General features: G+C 46.2%; 1 protein-coding gene across 4 annotated transcripts in view; it reads left to right on the plus strand.

Moving 5' to 3' along the window:
* Positions 1–20,993, plus strand: part of LOC133462724 (NACHT, LRR and PYD domains-containing protein 3-like) — a 228,676-nt gene that overhangs the window by 184,259 nt on the left and 23,424 nt on the right. For 2 of the 4 annotated variants that reach the window (XR_009784276.1, XM_061744122.1), the window contains exons 2-6: positions 5,244–5,552; positions 13,009–13,302; positions 13,466–13,756; positions 14,127–14,258; positions 19,449–19,500. The exons of the other annotated variants lie outside the window; for them this stretch is intronic. Coding sequence is in view for 1 of the 2 variants with exons in the window: in XM_061744122.1 (XP_061600106.1) it covers positions 5,244–5,552; positions 13,009–13,302; positions 13,466–13,756; positions 14,127–14,258; positions 19,449–19,500 (1,078 nt within the window). In the remaining variant the exon portion in view is untranslated. The remainder of the gene's footprint in view (positions 1–5,243; positions 5,553–13,008; positions 13,303–13,465; positions 13,757–14,126; positions 14,259–19,448; positions 19,501–20,993) is intronic. 4 annotated transcript variants of the gene reach the window in all.

A 20,993-nucleotide genomic window follows, 5' to 3' on the forward strand; every position in this document is an offset into this window, starting at 1 on the left:
ATGATTTACTGGGACGTTCTCTTGTCGTTTGAATGTTTTTATCTCTTCATCTATGTCGGTGATGATGCTGTTCTATTTCGTCCCTACTGACCGCCAGGCGGTGCTGTAAGCACTGGATATCTTCCCTCGCGCATGCGCATGTCGAGTACAATACCAACAATGTCACGTCACCCGTGACCCCTGCATGACCCCCGGAAGGGTATATCTTCCGGCGTCAGCATGGGATCGACTCCTTATTCTTCTCGCATCGCTCGTCTGAAGTACAGGACGGAAATAGGAGCTTTGTGAAGCTCCTTCCTTTCCTCCCTAAGAAACCCGCTGGCCTCTGTGCAGCTTCGTGCCATTCAGGTAGGAGTAACGATTTTTTTCGTCCTCCGAGGAGCTGTGGCCGGCGCGGTATTGATGGTGTCGGGTTGCGGCGGCGTCTCCCCGCCCCGCCCCCCAGCCCAGCTGACAGAAGGTAAGCTGTCAAGCTGCGCCGGACACCTGATCACAATCTGCGCAGGGAGACAGCGTTTCGCTTCCTCTCCCCACTTATTAATGTGACAACATTATTTTTTCCTTGCAGATTATTTTTTTCTTTTGAAAAAAAAAAAAAAAAAAGGAAAAAAAGAAGACAGAAAAGGATTATTTTTTTCTTTTGAAAAAAACCATACAAACACCTTTTTTGGTCTTTCTTACAGCCGTGGTGAAGGCCACGCCCCTCTCCCACCGGCACATTTGTGGTGACGGCAGCGTTTCGCTCCCTCTCCCACTGGTTCGTTCAGGGTGACGGCAGCATTCGCTCCCTCTCCCGCTTATTGATGTGACATTATTATTTTTCCTTGCAGTTATTTTTTTCTTTAAAAAAAAAAAAAAAGGAAAAAAAGAAGACAGAAAAGGATTATTTTTTTCTTTTGAAAAAACAATACAAACACCTTTTTTGGTCTTTCTTACAGCCGTGGTGAAGGCCACGCCCCTCTCCCACCGGCTCATTTGTGGTGACGGCAGCGTTTCGCTCCCTCTCCCACTTTATTAATGTGACATTATTTTTTCCTTGCAGATTATTTTTTTCTTTTGAAAAAAAAAAAAAGGAAAGAAACGAGAGAGGATTGTTCTCTTCTTTTTGAGTAAAGACGCCTATTTTTGCCTTTTCTCATAGCCGTGGTGACGGCAGCGTGGCCCTCCCCTCTCCCGCCTGCATATTGGTGGTGACGGCAGCGTGCTCGCTGTGGTGACGGCAGCGTTTCCGCTCCCCTCTCCCACTGACACCTACGTGGTGATGGCGGCTCGTCCGCTTCCTCTCCCACCGGCACATCCGTGGTGACGGCAGCGTGACCGCTCCCCTCTCCCACCGACACATTCGTGTGGACGGCAGCGTGACCGCTCCCACCGACACATTCGTGTGGACGGCAGCGTGTCCGCTCGTCTCTCCTACCAGCACATCCGTGCTGACGGTAGCGTGGCCGCTCCCCTCTCCCACCGGCATATTGGTGGTGACGGCAGTGTGCTCGCTGTGGTGACGGCAGCGTTTCCGCTCCCCTCTCCCACTGACACATCCGTATTGGCGGTAGCGTGGCCCTCCCCTCTCCCGCTGGCACATTGGCGGTGATGGCAGTGTGCTCGCTGTGGTGACGGCAGCGTTTCTGCTCCCCTCTCCCACTGACACATCCGTATTGGCGGTAGCGTGACCGCTCCCCTCTCCCGCCAGCATATTGGTGGTGACGGCAGCGTGCTCGCTGTGGTGACGGCAGCGTGCTCGCTGTGGTGACGGCAGCGTGCTCGCTGTGGTGACGGCAGCGTTTCCGCTCCCCTCTCCCACTGACACACCTGTGTTGACGGTAGCGTGGCCCTCCCCTCTCCCGCCTGTATATTGGCGGTGACGGCAGCGTGCTCGCTGTGGTGACGGCAGCGTTTCCGCTCCCCTCTCCCACTGACACCTACGTGGTGATGGCGACTCGTCCGCTCCCTCTCCCACCGGCACATCCGTGGTGACGGCAGCGTGACCGCTCCCCTCTCCCACCGACACATTTGTGTGGACGGCAGCGTGACCGCTCCCACCGACACATTTGTGTGGACGGCAGCATGTCCGCTCGTCTCTCCTACCAGCACATCCGTGGTGACGGCAGCGTGTCCGCTCCCTCTCCCACTGACACATCCGTATTGGCGGTAGCGTGGCCCTCCCCTCTCCCGCCGGCACATTGGCGGTGATGGCAGCGTGCTCGCTGTGGTGACGGCAGCGTTTCTGCTCCCCTCTCCCACTGACACATCCGTGCTGACGATAGCGTGACCGCTCCCCTCTCCCGCCAGCATATTGGTGGTGACGGCAGCGTGCTCGCTGTGGTGACGGCAGCGTTTCCGCTCCCCTCTCCCACCGACACCTACGTGGTGACTGCAGCGCGTCCGCTCCCCTCTCCCACCGGCACATCCGTGGTGACGGCAGCGTGACCGCTCCCACCGACACATTTGTGTGAACGGCAGCGTGTCCGCTCCTCTCTCCTGCCAGCACATCCGTGGCGACGGCAGCGTGTCCGCTCCCTCCCTTCCGGAGGCTTGACCACAGCAGATGCTCTGCGTTGGTCAGGAGGAAGTGGTTTGCAACTGTGGACCTACAGGGCGCTTGTTTCACGTGCCGGTCGCGGCACGTCACCGGTAGTTCCGGGGGTTCGCCTACCGGGGCCACCGTTGTCGGTTCAGGGTGCTCCTGTGCGGGCTCTCCCTGTCACCGAGGATTTTTTTTCACCAGGTGCGTGATGGCAACCCTTGCCCCTCTTATACCTTTGGGCCTGCTGTCGCTACGCCCCCTGCAATGTGGCTGGACAGCCTCGCCTGGATGCCAAGAGGCACGGGCGCAGGCTGGTCAGGGTTTCGCGGGTGTGTGTCTATACCCTTGCACCCTGGAAAGGCGGGACATTCCGGCTGAGGGGTGTGCCCTTAGGCGCTGTCCCCTCCCTGCCGGAAGGCTGTCATCAGTAGTCCTCCCGGGTCCGCACGTGCCACATCAACGTGCTGGAGCTCTGGGCTCTGCACTTCACACTAACATTTTTTTGCAACTCCTGTGGGGGAGGCACGTGCCGGGTCGGTCGGACAGTGTGTCCACTGTTCCTTGATCAGCCACCAGAGGGGGCCCCGACTCTGCACAGCTGCTGCAGGTGTCCCGGGGCCTCCTGGCGTGGACAGCTCCTCGCCTGCCCGGCCTTCGGGCGATGTTCCTGCCTGGAGACAGGAACCGGGTGACGGACTTCCTCTCCCGGCGCAAGCCGCCTTTGCAGAGGGTCCTCCAGAGGGCTCACAGGCTCCTCTTGGTGGCCCCCTTCCGACCGGGGAAACATAGTTTCCACTGCTGCGGAGGCTCTGCTGCGACACAACATGACGCCCCCCAGAGGGACCGTCTTTTTCAGCCGGGGATTCAGGTTTTGCACCCCGACCCCGTCGTTTTGGCTCTGAGTCTGGCCGCTGCGGCGCCCGACCCATTGTTGTCAAGCTGTCCTGAACCCGTCAGGGCTGGCATCTCGAATGCCCATGTGCCTCCCACCCGCCTCTGGTATGAGTGCGAGTGGGGGAGATTCTCTGCCTGGTGTGCAGACGGGGCAGAGGACCCTGTTCTTTGCCCCGTGGCCACGATCCTGGGGTTCCTTTCGGTCCCTCCTGGATGGTGGCCGTGCTCAGTCCACTTTAAGGGTGTATGTGGCGGTCATTTCATCGCAACATGCCCTGGTTGAGAATGCCACCGTGGGGTGCCACCGGCTGGTTTCTCTTTCTCAGGGGGGCTCTGAGGCTGCCCCCCCCCCGAGGAGCCCAAAGGCCCCAGTTTTCGATTCCGTTCGATTTTTATATAGCGTCTAATACAACAGGTGTTGTCTCTAGACGCTTTCCAGAGAACCTGAACATAAACGTACATATAAAACCCTGAGCAGTGTGGGACCTGCCCATGGTGCTAGGTGCCCTCTCTTCTCCACCCTTTTGGGCCCTTGGCCCGGGTGGGCCTGAAGTGGCTCTCTATGGAGATCGCTTTTCTCCTCGCCATGACATCGGCGAGTCGATGAGTTACATGCCCTGTCAGTCAGCTCAGGGGCTACGTTGTGGCCGAACGTGGCGTTCCTGCCCTAGGTCCTGCAGAGAGTGGGCCAAGCCCTTTGTGCCCCGTACGGGCCCTTGCTGCTTATGCTACCGCGCCTGTGCGACGGTCGGAGCAGCTTGTTCTCTGCCATGGTGGCCCCAACAGGGGGCGTGCTGTTTCTGGACAGCGCCGTCCCACTGGGTGGTGGACACCGTTGAGCACGCCTACAGGGCCAGTGGCCGCCCCTTACCAGTGGGGGTGAGGTGCCACTCGACCAGAAGCGTCGCAGCTTCTTGGCTGCCCTGCAGGGGGTGCCTCTGGAGGACATCTGCACCGCGACTTCATGGACGTCGCCAGACACGTTCTCCAGGTTTTACCGGATCAATGTCGCCACTCCCCAACCATTGGGCGTGGTTCTACTCCCGGGTCCTTCTGCCCCTGGTCAGTGAGGTATGTGACCGGGATCCTACGTGACATTGTTGGTATTCGTCATCCAGTGCTTACAGCACCGCCTGGCGGTCAGTAGGGACGAAATAGAACGAAAGTTACGCCTGTAACTACGGTTCTATGAGTCCCGGATGACCGCCAGGCCTGCCGGTCACTCCGAATCCTCGTGCTCTCGCGAGAAGATTCTAGGAGTCGATCCCATGCTGACGCCGGAAGATATACCCTTCCGGGGGTCATGCAGGGGTCACGGGTGACGTGACATTGTTGGTATTGTACTCGACATGCGCATGCGCGAGGGAAGATATCCAGTGCTTACAGCACTGCCTGGCGGTCATCCGGGACTCATAGAACCGTAGTTACAGGCGTAACTTTCGTTTTAAGTTCTGGATCACATTTGTTCTCATGTGGCTTGTTTTCACGTTACACATCTGGATATTCTGAAGTCACAGTGAAAACGTTTCACATGGAAGTCGAGTTTGTTCAGACTGGAAATATATTCTCCCTGGCTGATGGATAAATCATTTCTCTCAGGGATGGATGGAAACAAACGTCGTTATGTCTATAACTGCATGACAATATTTTATGTAGGGAAAATAAAACCTCCATTGAAGTTCATTATTATGACCTGTCATTTTTATTCTATCAGCTTTTTTATATGCAGATATTTACTGAAGACATAACACAACTGCATGTTCCTCAAAGTGTCTGAGTTTCCTGTTAATGTCTTCTTCTGAGTCTTCCTCTGATGTTTCTGCAGATACAGAAGTATCCTGTCAGGTCAGCAAGACTTGTATGTTACCCTGCAGTTTCCCAGCTCATGATGACGTTGTCATCCACTGGATTGAAGAGACTCCACCAGAGTCCCGGGTTCACTCCTACTATCGCAAACAAGACCGACTGGGAGAGCAGCACCAGAGGTTCAGAGGAAGAACATCTCTGTTTAAGGACCAGATCTCTAGAGGAAACGCTTCCCTGCTGCTGAGAGGAGTGAAGGTTCAGGACCAGGGCAGATATCTGTGTTACATCACTGGAAATGACGAGAACTTCATCCACCTGAATGTGACCGGTATGTGGAGAATAAAAACCTCAGCAGATTCAAATGTTTGAATCCGTTGTTCATGTTGGTTTTTTGTAATAAACAGAATAGAACAGATATTACAGATATATGATATTATTATTATTATTATTATTATTATTATTATTATTATTATTATTATTTACTGTTGCAGGAACAACGAAACACAATTTAGCAATTCTTTCTTATTAACATATTGTAAAGGATAATGGTTAACTCACTGAGTTTGTCTCAGACATAAAATAGCTGAAACAAAGTTAAAATAGCTGCTAAAGTGGTTGTTAAACTCATAACGCCCATACGACAGTTTCTTTTTTTTTTTGTGCAAGTTTGGAGTTCCAAAAGAGGAGTTTATTAATATTACACGCCCAGTAATAATGACGTAAGCTTGGTAGCGCCAGGCCACCCTCTGCCTTGGGGAGTTGGAGAATCTCCTTCCTAATACGAGCCTTTTTGTCACACCATAGAAATGAATTAATTATTTTATCAAGAGTTAGAAAAAATGAGTTGCGTAAGAAAATCGGAATTTGCTGAAAGAGATATAAAAATTGCGATAGAGTAATCATCTTGATCAGGTTAGCACGTCCCATTAAAGAAAGACGCAGGGAGGACCACCTGGCTAAGTCTTCTTTGCAACGCTCAACTGAGGGATCAAGTTCTTGGCAGCTAGTTCTGTAAAGGGTTTACTCACAAAGATACCCAAATATTTGAACCCTTCGGAGACTTATATATTAAATAAAATAAAAATAAAAAATATTTTGAGGAAGAGCATTAGCCAGATCGTTAACTGGAAAATATTCACTTTTATGAAGATTAAGTTTATAACCGGAGATTTTCTTAAATACTTCTAATACATTCAAAATTACAGGAAGGGAATTTGGGGGGTCCAAGATATATAGCAGGAGGTCGTCCGCGTACAACGACAACTTGTGGGTTAACCCTTGGCGCATGATACCGTCAAAACGATCTTCATTACGGAGCCAGATAGCCAACGGCTCCATGGCGAGCACAAACAGAGAAGGGGATAAAGGACAGCCCTGTCTGTTACCTCGCGAGAGCGGAAACGAGTTGGAGTGGATTCCATTGATATTGATTGAAGCAACCGGGGATGTGTAGAATAACTGAATCCAGGAAATAAAATTAGCGCTGAAACCAAACCTGTTGAGAGTATAGAACATGTACCGCCACTCCACCCGGTCGAATGCCTTTTCGGCATCTAAAGAAAGAACGATTTCGGGAGAGTCCGCGGTGGGAGTGTAGATAATGTTGAATAACCGTCTGGTGTTAAAGAAAGAATGTCTACCAGGGATAAAACCAGATTGGTCTGGATGAATAAGGGCAGGCAATACTCTCTGGATGTGGGTGGCAAGGACCTTAGCCATTATTTTAAAATCCACATTCAGTAAGGATATGGGTCTGTAACTGCCACACAACAACGGATCTTTGTCTTTCTTTAATAAGAGAGAAATTGAGGCTTCTCTCAGGGTGGGTGGAAGTCCGCCTTTCTGGAAAGCGTCATTAAACATTCTGACCAGGATCGGAGTGAGTAAGTCTGCAAAAGCTTTGTAAAACTCCGTAGTGTACCCGTCAGGGCCGGGAGATTTCCCAGTTTGCAAAGATTTAATGGCAGTTGTTACCTCTGCTGCGGTCAGTGGTGCACCTAAATCATCAGCGCTTTCCAAGTTAACTTGAGGAAATGTAAGGTCATCCAAGGGGTTACGGCTGTCCCAGTCCTGTGAAGAAGACTCAGAGGAGTAGAGTAAAGAATAGAAGTCGGAGAAAACATTACAGATTTCGGTGAGGTCTGTTTTGATATCACCCGTGGACGATTTTATATTAGGGATTTCAATTCAAATCAATTCAATTTTATTTATATAGCGTCTAATACAACAGATGTTATCTCTAGACGCTTTCCAGAGATCCAGAACATGAACATTAACATAAACATAAACATAAACATAAACATAAACATAAACATAAACCCCCGAGCAATTATTATATAAACAATGGCAGGTAAAAACTCCCATAGTGGGAGAAAAGCCTTAAGCCAAACAGGGATCAGTCTAGACGCGCTAGCCGAACGAGCCTGGTATGCAAGCAGTTTACCTGCTTTATCTCCCTGTTCGAAAAAACGTTGTCTGGTATGTAGTAGCTGTCTTTCAACTTTACTGGAGGCTAACACGTCATATTGCGATTGCAGCAGAAGCCGTTTCTTATACAGAGCCGCTGAAGGGTTTTCTGCTTATTGGGTGTCTAAGTTTCGGATCTCAGTTGAAATGTCTGCCATCTTAGTCCGTTCAGATTTTTTTAAGATGGGAAACGAAAGAGATAGCCTGCCCCCGAATATAAGCTTTGAAAGTCTCCCAGAGCGTGTCAGATCCGATGGTCTCAATCATTGGTCTCAAAGACGAATTTAATCTGCGAAGTGAGGAAGGATTTGAATCCCGCTTCTGAAAGCAAATGCGAGCTAAATTTCCAGTGTTTTGAGGGAGTTTTGCAACCAGAAAACTTAATATCAACAGTGGTTGGCGCGTGATCTGAAATAACTATGCTATGATATTCACTGGTGACAGCGTTATGTAGCAATTACTATCCAGTAAAAAAAAGTCGATCCGGGAGTACGAGTGGTGAACATGTGAAAAGAAAGAGAAAGCTTTGCTGGATGGAAATCTGGCCCTCCAGGGGTCCTCCAAGCCGAGCTGACTGGCGTGAAATTTTAAAGCTTTGGCAGATTTGGATAAAGAAGTTTGTTTCCTTGATGATCTGTCAAGGTCTATATCTTGAACCAGGTTAAAATCACCACCGATTATAATCTGGTGATCATCCAAATTGGGTAAGGTGGAAAAGAATTTGGATATAGATTTGTCATCGTCCCATGTTGGTGCATATAGCGAAGCCAGACTCACGGGAGTATTTTGAAATTTGCCTGAAACGATGACATATCGGCCGTTAGGGTCAAGTACAGATGACTCAAGCTCAAAAGAAACGTTTCTATGTATAATGATAGCCGCCCCCCTGCCCCTCTCAGAGTACCTCTAGTGGAACAGGTGTCCCATCCATGGCTTCTTAAGACGGGACACTTCAGAAGTGCGAAGATGCATTTTTTGAAGGAAGCATACATCGCCCCCAAGATGTACTAAGTGGGATATCACCTTATTGGCTTTAAAGACCTCATTCACTCCTTTGGTATTCCAGGAGACGAACCGGATGTTCCTACCAGTCATTTATGACTTGGAACTGCCGATGTGAAGATACCTGAGCAGAAAAGGAAGGGGTGGGGTGGGGTGGGGGTGGTGGGGTTGTAGCCACTCACACACACATTCATTCAGGACGAAGACAGACATAAACAAACCTAGTCCCTAAGGAAACGCTAGACACTTGTATCTTCTAAGATACAGAACTACCTGACTTAGTCAGTTATAAACTTCCCCTACAAAACCTCTCTTCCCTCAGTGTAAAATAAATACGTACAAAAGGTAAGACCCCTCAAGAATGTAACAACGTGGCTCGGGGAGGCATGAACTATAACAAGCACACTCATTTATGTAGTGCCGATGGTAATAAATCCACATTTCCTAATAATGCCAATCAGAGCAGTATGGAGGAAATATAAAGTAAAACAGTCAAAGTAAACAATGACATGTGAACAAACTCGCAACACCACCTAATATGTTAAGCAAGGCATATTAACTAGCAAGAATGCGGTAATAAATTAAAATTATCATTAATTGTCCAGAAGGAAAGCAAAAGTCCACGGGTAGGTGTCGGACCACGCTGCTCCACTTACAAATCAGGCACCTCCGGGGGAGTGGAAGTGGCGCTCACAGTGCACAGAAACGGTAATTAACTTTGAGCAGTACTTTTAACGTGCTCTTCAGCCTGGCCCGCAGCTAACAGCTTTTTTTTAGCACAGCCTCTACCACTTTTCACTTGGAGCTGCAGCCCGGGCTGGCCACTTATTGCGGTGCTTGAACTGAACGTTCTTTGGTTGTTGCGAACCGATTTGTTTTTTGTTTCTTTTTTGCTACACGGGACATTATTTTGTTCCACGGTCCAGGGGCCTCCGTGCGTGGGCTGCCCTCTGGGTGCCTTGAACAAATTTTTAATTTAATTTTCTTTCTTAACTTGACATGCTGTGTCATGAAGAAACTGTGATGTTTTTTTTTTTTTTTAAGCGATCCCTCTATGGGTGCACAGAAAAACAGTGCACAGGTCGATCCCTTCATGGTGGCCCCGTCCAATGAGTAGTGGCAGTTGTCAAACAAAAAAAAAAAAATAAATAAATAAAAAAGAAAAAAAAAAAAAAAAAAAAATGAAAATAAATAAATAAATAAATAGAAAAAATAAATAATGAAATAAATAAATTAAAATAAACAAATTAAAATAAATAAATTAAAATAATAATAAAAAAAAGAATTCACTTCAGGCAAAGTAATAAGAGTCCAAACCAAATGAAATGCGTGCTACCCAGCACAGGCTCTTCATGACACAGTATGTCAAGTAAAAAGTTAAATAATTAAAAAATAAAATAAAACAAAATTAAAGTAAACTAATAATAAAAAAAAATTAAAATAAAAAAGAATTGAAAAAATTACAACTTGTTCAAGGCACCCATAGAGGGATCGCTTAAAAAAAAAAAAAAACATCACAGGTTCTTCATGACACAGCATGTCAAGTTAAGAAAGAAAATTTAATTAAAAATTTGTTCAAGGCACCCAGAGGGCAGCCCACGCACGGAGGCCCCTGGACCGTGGAACAAAATAATGTCCCGTGTAGCAAAAAAGAAACAAAAAACAAATCGGTTCGCAACAACCAAAGAACGTTCAGTTCAAGCACCGCAATAAGTGGCCAGCCCGGGCTGCAGCTCCAAGTGAAAAGTGGTAGAGGCTGTGCTAAAAAAAAGCTGTTAGCTGCGGGCCAGGCTGAAGAGCACGTTAAAAGTACTGCTCAAAGTTAATTACCGTGTCTCAGGTGGTGTTGCGTTTGTCAGCGATGTATTTCTTGGCTTCCTAAACCGACGAGAGCCGAACCGTGCTCCCGTCCTCTGTGGTGATTCTCAGCCTGGCCGGATACTGTAAAGACGGCTTGAGCCCCAGGTCGTACAGCTGTGACATGACTCCACGATACGAGCTCAAGCACATCAGCAGGATAGTCCTCATAAAAAGCTATCGGCTTGCCCTCGTACTGTAGCTGCCCTCTCCTCCGTCTGGCCTTTTGCATTACCCTCTCCTTGGTCTGGAAACTGTGGAAGCACATGATAACAGTCCGCGGCTTCTCAGTCGACTTAGGCCTGGCAAATGGTATCCTGTGTGCACGTTCCAGTTCTGGTGGTTTGGGAAGAACCTCCTCGCCCATCACTTTTTGCAGCAGAGTAGACAGAAAGGCGGTCAGGCGAGGCCCCTCAGTCGACTCCGGCAACCCAATCAGCCGAAGGTTTGCCCGGCAGCTCCTCGCCTCGAGGTCCGAGGCTTTGGCCTTTAGCTTAGTGTTGCTAGCCCCTAGCCCTGCACAGGTAGTCTCCAATGCGGTTAGGCGCTCGTCGGTAAAGTTGGCATTTGTCTCCAGCGAGCCGATGCGTTGACCATGGTCTAATACTGTAGCGTGCATATTGTCAATCTTGGCTTCCAATGAGGCCATGGAAGATTTAAATTCCGAAGAAAGGGCCGCCTTGTGGTCCTGTAGCAACGTTGTTAGCGCCGCCATGCTAACGCCGCTAGCAGCGGCTTCTTCCTTTTGTGAATTGTCCTCAAAGTGGACATTATGCTGAGCAAACAGCAGGTTGTTAAATAATAAGCCCTGTTAAACGTCAGAAGAGCGGGGTTTTAAAGTTTATAAAACGTAGTTGAGGGAGCGAGAGAAAAACGTGACTACTCCTCGTCACCCATACCGGAAGTCCCCATACGACAGTTTCTGAGGGAATTTACACTTTTTTCAAACTGCTGCGGGGGTCGATGTTTCCATTGGTGTTTCTTTTTATGAGCGTAACTCTCCTAGTTCTCTCTCCACATCCGTAACTCTCTGTATCTCATCCTGCAAGACTTCTCTTCCAACAAAGATGAAGAAGATCTCAACTTTGAACAAATATTGAACATATATTGAAGAATATGAACAAAAATCTCTTTAGTTTTGTACAAATAATTGTAACTGCCACCATCTCTCTTGTGAAAACAGTCAACAGAAGAACAAGAAGGCAACGGATCATTCAAATGATTATTCAGAGATAAAGCCCTGATATAATGCAGTAATGCATAGTGATTAAGTAGTGTTACAGCACAACTACATCATATAAATGAGACCAAAAATGGCTGGAAACTAGATTTTGATTACTTTAATTTGACCGACCGTCACATCCAGTAATGCAGGACACGTGCAAATGCAAAAAAAGTGTTTCCACCAGACTTTTACGATAAACTGGATTATCTATACATCTGAATAAATACCTTGAGACAGCATAAAAAGGTTTTATTTAATTACAAGTGTTTCCAGTACAGGTTTTACTGTTTTGCAAACATTATGTTGCGTCCTGGCCTCTCGTTTACACGGAAACAGAGTTTTGGGTGGAAAAAAACACCTGCAAAGATTTGACAACAGCCTGTAGAGGGACCATTTTTTTCAACTCAAGCAGTTCACATAAAAGGATAATTTTCCACTCATCTTCACTGAACCAACAAAAGAAACCCTCTCAACGACGAAAACAAAGTCATCCAATGACAAATGTAACCCCCCCAAATGTCCCAGCAGTCCAAAATGTAAGTCAAACATGCACCAGTCCTCCAATCATGCTCCCAAATCTTAATCAACAGAAAAATTACTCAAACCACAACAGAAAGTACAGATCTTCACGTAGTACCATGTCCAAAAAGAAGAAAACAAATACATAAACATGGTCTCACTGTTCTCTAGTGCTCTCCAGGTAAGTGACAACAAGAGAGTCTCCTTGGTCCTGGAGGGACGCGTCTCCCGCTGGACACGACGGTCTGATCTCGTACAGATCTCCTTAGGAGAGAGTGTTAGGGTTAAGTCCTAAGTCTATTTTAGTTTTGGAAACCAGCAAGTCTCTTTGGTAGATCGTCCCATTTCCTGGAACAATTTCTGTTTTTGTGAATTAGAACAACTCAAACTGTTGTTGCATTTAAATCTCTGCTGAAAACTAATTTCTACTCGCTGGCATTAAATTCACGTTGCGTTTTAGACCTGTTGTCTTTATATATCATCTTTAGTTGTGCTTTAACTGATGTAGTTTGAGGTGGATTATTTACAGGATATTGTTTTATTTTAGCTGTAAAAGCAGTTTGGTAAACCTTGGTTGTTTTTAATATAAATAACTTTGACCTTAACTTTGAAAGAATGACCAAAAAAGTCTGTTTTCAACCGAGATTTAAGTGCGTGAAGTAAACAGGGTTTAAGTGACATGAACAACATTAACAACTGCATATTTGTCCTCCAGCTCCAGTCCAGCACGTCAACATAGAACAGGTACAAAACAAAATCACCTGCAGCTCAGAGGGGATCTATCCTGAACCTGGACTCGTCTGGACCACCAGTCCTCCATCCAGCATGAACCTGCAGAACCTGCAGAACCTGCAGAACCTGCAGAACCCACCAACAGTCCAGGAGACTGAACAGCAGCTTTACAGCATCAGCAGCTCTCTGATACTTTCAGACGGAGATCCTGACCTGGACTACATCTGCACCGTCAGCACTCCAGCAAACAGCAGGAGATCCACTTTGCTTCAACCAGGTAGAAATTACATTTAAATGTTCATGTGGTGGCTCTCAGTGCCACGAAGACCTTAATGAGATGTTCATGTCGTCTACGAAAGCTCTTGTCCTTTACAACTGATGTTTAGTTTTCTTTTGTTTTGGGTTTCCATCATTCCATGTCATGTTTACTGTCATTTCAGCTGTTATAAGTGGATCAAACACTGAAACATTCATCTCCTGCTCAACCGCCAATTATCCAATAAAGTATCTCACCTGGACATTTAACCACAAAGAGATCATCCTGACACAGACGGGACATGTAGGGCTCTACAGAACTACAGAGAGGTGGAAGCAGCATGTGATGACTGTATCAAGGACAGGAAGTCTCACTCTGAAGCATTTATCTTCAGACCAGACAGGAACATACAAATGTGAACTCAGGGATGAAGAGGAAACATACGTGAAATACACCTTTCTTCACATAACAAAAGGTAAAATGTTTAAAAGTGGTCACACAGTGTTAGAGCCAGAATGAAAAGAGTTTAGATTTGGTCATGTCTCATGTTTAATTTGAATATTTAAAAGGAAAGAGTGCTGCCTGTTTGGTTCTGTTCATGTCCAAAGTGTAACTGATGGTATGAACATCTGCATGACATCAGTCTGCTGCAGCAGTAAGTTGTCGGTGACGTAGATCGTCAGAGCAACAGTCTTGGACCGTGAATCACAACTGCATCCATTTCCTGCTATAGATGGAGACTTTTAATGTTCATGTGTGCTGTGATCTGTTGAGACTCGGGTTCAAATCACTGACATCAAAAATACAACAACTGTCATTTTAATTATTGTGTTTTTCTGTTGCAGACGGGACTGGAGTTATTGTAGGAATGGTGTTGGGTTTGCTGCTGCTGCTGCTGGTCTTGGTTTCTGGAGTCGTTGGTTACAAATACAGGAAAAGGAAGAAAGAAAGGAAGAAGAGGAACGAAAAAGAAGGAGGTAAAGATATTGTTTCATGATTTGTGTGTGTAAATACAAAGAATTCACGATTGTTGAATATTTGCTGACATCTGATGTGCTGGTACTTTAAATGAAGTTTTTTTCAGACTGTTGACACCAGGACTGATATATACAGCTAAACTCCTGCTGCGATACTTGATACTGACATCAAATCTAACATAGTAGAATTGAGACGCTCTCACCATGTCAGCTGTATTTGTTTTTAATCTTAAAGAGCACAAATAGTCTTCATTACCAGTAATTAATTCCAAGTTAGTGGGCTTCCTCTGATTCACACAGTCTTGCAGTAACTTATTGAAAGTGATCATTTAAAAAACCTGGAGTCCATCTATGTTATTACAGATTATAACTCGCAGGTAACGCCACGCCTGGAAACACCAACGGGGAATTGTGTTGTGAGGCTCAAAACCCAACATCTGTAACAGCTGTAAAAGGCTGGTTGTCCAGAGCAATAAGTTCCAGATGTTTGTTAGTGATGTCGTTAGATTGGTCGTGCTCGTACTTTCCTGCCTTTGTTAAAGGAGCGATGTGTAATATGAAGCCAGGATTATATTCATACTCCAATAAAACGGGGCAGTAAAGCTGCACCAAGAGAGTTGATCTACCCTTATGAAAGAAATGAGGGAACGCGTGGTCCCTCCTCATCACTTCTGTTGTCAACTCTGTATGGTTCCTCTATAATTCGTATTTAAGGACACAACGATCAGGATTCAATTCAATTTCAATTCAATTTTATTTATATAGCGTCTAATACAACAGATGTTGTCTCTAGACGCTTTCCAGAGATCCAGAACATGAACATAAACATAAACATAAACATAAACATAAACATAAACCCCCGAGCAATTATTATATAAACAATGGCAGGTAAAAACTCCCTTAGTGGGAGAAAAGCCTTAAGCCAAACAGTGGCAAGGAAAAACTCCCCTTTAGGAGGGAAGAAACCTTGAGCAGGACCAGGCTCATAAGGGGGGACCCTCCTGCCGAAGGCCAGACTGGGGGAGTCAGGGACGTCGACAGCACACAGCAGGCAGGTGGAAGCAGCAGCGGGATGACCAGAGGTGGGGGGGGGGGGGGCGTCAGCAGCACACAACAGTCATGTGGAAGCAGCAGCGGGATGACCAGAGGTGGGGGGGGGGGGGGGCGTCAGCAGCACACAGCAGGCAGGTGGAAGCAGCAGCGGGATAACCAGAGTGGGGGGGGGGGCGTCAGCAGCACACAACAGTCATGTGGAAGGAGTAGCGGGATGACCAGAGTGGGGGGGGGGCGTCAGCAGCACACAACAGTCATGTGGAAGCAGCAGCGGGATGACCAGAGGGGGGGGGGTGCAGGCAGGCGGAAGCAGCAACAGCAGACATCCACGTAGGCAGGTGGAAGAAGCAATGGGATGACCAGAGGGGGGGGAGGGCCGGGAACACAGGCCAGAACGCAGCTCCTGAGGCTCCGGCCTGCAAACATACACAAAAGAGAAAAAAGGGGGGCCGGCACAAGAAACTACAGGAACAATGGACAAAAATGATAGCTATGAGATATTTATAATAAATAAAAATGGTAATGGAGAAGAGAGGCAGGGAAAAGGAGAGGAGAAGAAGGGTGAGAGGCACCGCCCAGCGGATCATGTCGGTGCCCCCCTGCAGCATAAGCCTATAGCAGCATATCTACCGCGAAGCTATATTTGAGACTAACTATTATAGTTTTGTTCTATAGCTGCGACAATGACTACTGACTCTAACACACTAAAGTTTACACTACCTAGAGATTTACCAACACCAGCTAGAGGTTTACTTAACACTAACTATAAGCTTTACTAAACAGAAAGGTTTTAAGTTTAGTTTTAAAGGTGGAGGTGGTGTCAGCCTCCTTAACCCAGATTGGAAGTTGGTTCCAAAGTAATGGTGCCTGATAGCACAACGCCCGCCCTCCAAATCTACATTTAGATACTCTAGGAACTACGAGTAAACCTGCACCCTGGGAGCGGAGAGCTCGGCCAGGAACATAAGGCACTATCAAATCTTGTAAATACTGCGGAGCTAAGCCGTTTTGGGCTTTATATGCAAGTAATAAAATTTTAAATTGAATTCTGAATTTTACAGGTAGCCAATGGAGCGACGCTAACACTGGAGAGACGTGGTCTCTCCTGCTAATTCCTGTCAGTACTCGTGCTGCTGCATTCTGGATCAGCTGGAGCCTATTCAACAAATTACTTGGACATCCTGCTAACAACACATCACAGTAATCCAGTCTAGAAGATACAAACGCATGAACTAGTTTCTCTGCATCCCTCTGCGAGAGGATTTTCCTAATTTTTGCAATATTACGGAGATGGAAAAACGCTATTTTACAAACCTGATTAACATATGGTTTAAACGACAAATCCTGATCGAAAACAACACCAAGGTTTCTCACAGTTGCACTGGAAGCCATCGCAACACCATCTAATCCCTTCCTAAGATGCTCTGGACCAAGAATGATAACCTCTGTTTTATCTGAATTTAGAAGCAAGAAATTTCTGGACATCCAGTCCTTGATGTCCCTAAGACATGCCTGAAGTTTAACTAACGGTTCTGTCTCATCCGGCTTCATAGACAAATAGAGCTGCGTATCATCAGCATAACAATGAAAGTGTATGCCGTGATTCTGGATTATACTTCCCAACGGCTGCATGTATAAACTGAACAAGACTGGCCCTAGCACTGAACCCTGCGGAACACCATAACAGACCCTCGACTGTTCTGAAGAAACCTCATGTACATGAACAAACTGGAACCTGTCAGATAGATATGATTTAAACCAACGTAGAGCTGTCCCTTTAATCCCAACAACATGCTCTAACCTGTGCAGTAAAATGCCATGATCAACAGTGTCAAAAGCAGCACTGAGGTCCAGTAGAACCAGTATGGACACTAATCCCTTATCTGAGGCCATAAGGAGGTCATTCGTGACTCGAACCAGTGCTGTCTCTGTGCTATGATGCATTCTGAACCCTGACTGAAAGACTTCAAACAGATCATTTCTATACAAATAGTCACATAACTGGCTTGAAACTGCCTTTTCCAGAATTTTAGATACAAATGGAAGGTTAGAAATTGGCCTATAATTAGCTAAGGTGTCTGGGTCAAGGGAAGGTTTTTTAAGTAAAGGTTTAATTACTGCCACTTTGAAAACCTGTGGTACATATCCTAAGCTTAGGGATAGGTTGATTTGGTCCAGTATTGTCACACCAATAAGAGAAAAAACATTTTTGAATAGTCGAGTCGGGATGGGGTCTAACATACATGTGGTAGACTTAGCTCTATTAACGAGTGAAGTCAGCTCAGGGAGGTCTATAGGATCAAAACAGTCTAGAGACAAGTCAGAGCCTAGGGAAGTCGCTAAAGCTGAAGAAACACCCACAACCGGCTGGTTGATTTCTTCTCTAATTCTCGTGATTTTACTGTTAAAGAAGCTCATAAAGTCCTCACTACTGAGAGCTGCAGGAATACACGGCTCCACAGAGCTGTGACTCTTTGTCAGCCTGGCTACAGTGCTGAACAGAAAACGTGGGTTACTTTTGTTATCCTCTATCAACGTTGAATAATAAGCTGTTCTTGCTTTGCGAATGGCTTTTTTATATACTATTAGAATATCTTTCCATTCACGATAAGAGTCTACAGACCTACAAGAGTACCACTTCCTTTCCATTTTACGCACGCTTTGTTTCAACATGCGAATATCTGAATTGTACCAGGGAGTTAAGCTCCTGTGGCTAGAAACCCTCCTTTTCAAAGGAGCAACTTCATCTAAAGCTGAGTGCAACAGATCAGCAGTGTTACTAACAAGAAAATCAACATCAGAGGTAGAACCCAGGTCACTGGCCTCTATTGCTTCAGTAGAGGCTTCACTATTTTCCACTGTCGCAAGACGAGCAACGGTCTCCTTAAATTTAGCAATAGCTTCATCAGACAAACATCTGCTAAAATAATACCTCCTGCCCTGCAGGAGGTATTATTAGGATAGGATGCTGATAGGATAGGATGCTGCAAGACAACTTTTATTCCACCACCAAACCATCTCTGTGTCTGAACCGTCTTCCTCAGTTGCTCTTTTTGTCGAATCCGTGCCGTCAATCTATTGCGAGAAGACGGGACATCGTCAAGATCAATACATTTGGCATTGACATATACATATGGATTTACTTGTGTCTGAATATACAGTATATATATGAAACGTCTGCTCATGTTCAGTGTTTGAACACCATGACACCAAACAGCAGTCAACACTTTTAACCCTTTAAACATTCAGACTGACTGATTAAAGATTGAAGACACTTCTGACGTTAATTAAGGACACATTTTAGTTTAACACGTCACAACAGTCATATTATTATTATTTTTTTGGGTCAGTTTCATTAGTGTTTTTATTGTTATAATTGATTAATATTTTCAGAGGATTTTCTGGTTGACTTGGGCATGGAGGAGCAGGACTTCGTTAAGTCTGGCAGTCGTGGTGAGAATTTCCCCAGAAAGTTCACCATGCCCATGAAGCGTAGAACATCGGCCACATCCTGCGGCTCAGGCATGTCAAGGATCCCTTTTATTTTATCTGGGTCCGCTCTAATGCCTTGACTGTTTATGACATGGCCCAGAAAACGGATCTCTGTCAGAGCAAACTGACATTTTTCATTCAGGGTTCTTCTTCTTCGTGTCTGGCCGTCCACTGTACCATGTCCTTCCAATGGGTGGCGCAGGCGAGTGCAGCAGCGTTGGGTTCGGCCAGGTCATCTCCAGTGCATTGTGGGGTGATTCATTCAGGGTGAGCCCCGCCTCACTGAATTTTTGCAGGACTCTGTGCAGCTTGCCGTCGTGCTCTGCTCGGTCCCTCCCTGTGACCAGGACATCATCAGCATGACACCAGACCCCATCAATGCCATCAATCAGCTGAGAAATCCTCTTTTGGAAATGTTTGGGGGCTGATGATATACCAAAGGGCAGGCGTTGGAAGTAATATCTGCCCTCTGGTGTGATGAACGTGGTCAACAACATAAGAGTCTTTATGGAGTGGTACCTGCCAGAAGCCTGATGTAGCTTCTAGCTTTGTGAAAACTCTGGCACCTTCCAACTTGGCTAATATTTCATCCACCACCGGTAAGATGTGTCTCTCTCTCTTATGACGCTCTCGTTCACTCAACAGAAGGGGTTCAACAGAGACTGATGTCAGCTATGAAGGACCGCAGTGAAGTTTGGTGAGTCCCGATGTGATCAATAACACAATCAGTCTGTGTAGAATAACAGTTGAGTTCCTTTAATAGTGTTTTTGTCATCAAAATGTGTGTGTGTGTGTGTGTGTGTGTGTGTGTGTGTGTGTGTGTGTGTGTGTGTGTGTGTGTGTGTGTGTGTGTGTGTGTGTGTGTGTGTGTGTGTGTGTGTGTGTGTGTGTGTGTGTGTGTGTGTGTGTGTGTGTGTGTGCTTCATCTGTGTGAATTTTGAGACTCCACTGACGAGCCTCAATCCACAAAAACAGCAGGAGTCTCCGCCCCTTTAATCTGATTGGTTTATGAGTAAATCATCCCCCACGTGGGTTGGGCTCATATGATTGGCTGAAACAAAGGAAGACATCTGATTGGTTGCAGATCCTTCAGTGTTTAATAAAACGCATTTGTGGATTGAGGCACGTCAGGGGAGTCTCAAAATTCACACACAAATGCAGCTCACAGACAAAAAACCGTTCAAAAATCAGGTTATATTTGTGCATCAGAAATACATGTGTGTATCTTGTCCTATGCATGTGTGAATTGTTCCGTGCATTGGCAAATCATCTTGTGCATTTGTGAATTTTGTCGTGTGCATTTGTGACTCCTGTCCTGTGCATTTGTGACTCCTGTCCTGTGCATTTGTGAATTTTGTCTTGTGCATTTGTGACTCCTGTCCTTTGCATTTGTGGATCGGTGTGTGCATTTGTCACTTTTGAGTCTCTTCAAGCTCCATATTTCTGTTGTATTAAAATACTGTGTATTTGCACAGATAGATGGGAGAATACATTTGAGAGATGAATGACTTTTCATGTAGACTTCTTGTAGACAATAAAATAGTTGTCAACAGAGTGAGATGCTCACAGAGACCACGGGGAAGAAGAGCACTCTTAATTAAAATCTCAGCTTAAAATGTCCTGGAAGAGTCCTAGAAAATAACATCAGGGAAAGAGTGGGGACCCTGCTCGAGTCGTTTAGACCGTGTTCTTACCTGTTATTACCTGTTTGTATTACTGTTAATAGTGTTTATTAATATGCTAAGATTCATGGATGAGTTGTTGATTTAGAGTTTGTTTTACCAATTGTCTACATAAAACTAATTCACCACCGGATATGATATGTAGGGTATTTCAGAATAAAAGCATTTGTCAGTTCGTTACAGGCAGTGTTACATAGACATTAACGGTAACGTGATCCAACGTTAAAGGAGCATGAGGCTCCTTTTAAGAAATTAGACTATCTAGCGCCACCCTTATCCACGACGGCCGTCGGGGGTACTGCAGCCAACGGCGAAGCCGGCACGGGAGAACGGGGAAACCGCGCATGCAGCGTCATGTGATGTCACATCCGCAGGACAGCGCGGGAAATTCCGGTCACCATTGCAGCACATTTTGCAGCACACAGCCTGTTCAAGGCAACAGAGAGATACACTAGAGGGCTCATTCTTTTTGGTTTGGAACGCTTCATCTGACATTATCACTAGAAAA

The sequence above is a fragment of the Cololabis saira genome, chromosome 16 (genome assembly GCF_033807715.1).
Source record: "Cololabis saira isolate AMF1-May2022 chromosome 16, fColSai1.1, whole genome shotgun sequence".
NCBI lineage: Eukaryota > Metazoa > Chordata > Actinopteri > Beloniformes > Belonidae > Cololabis > Cololabis saira.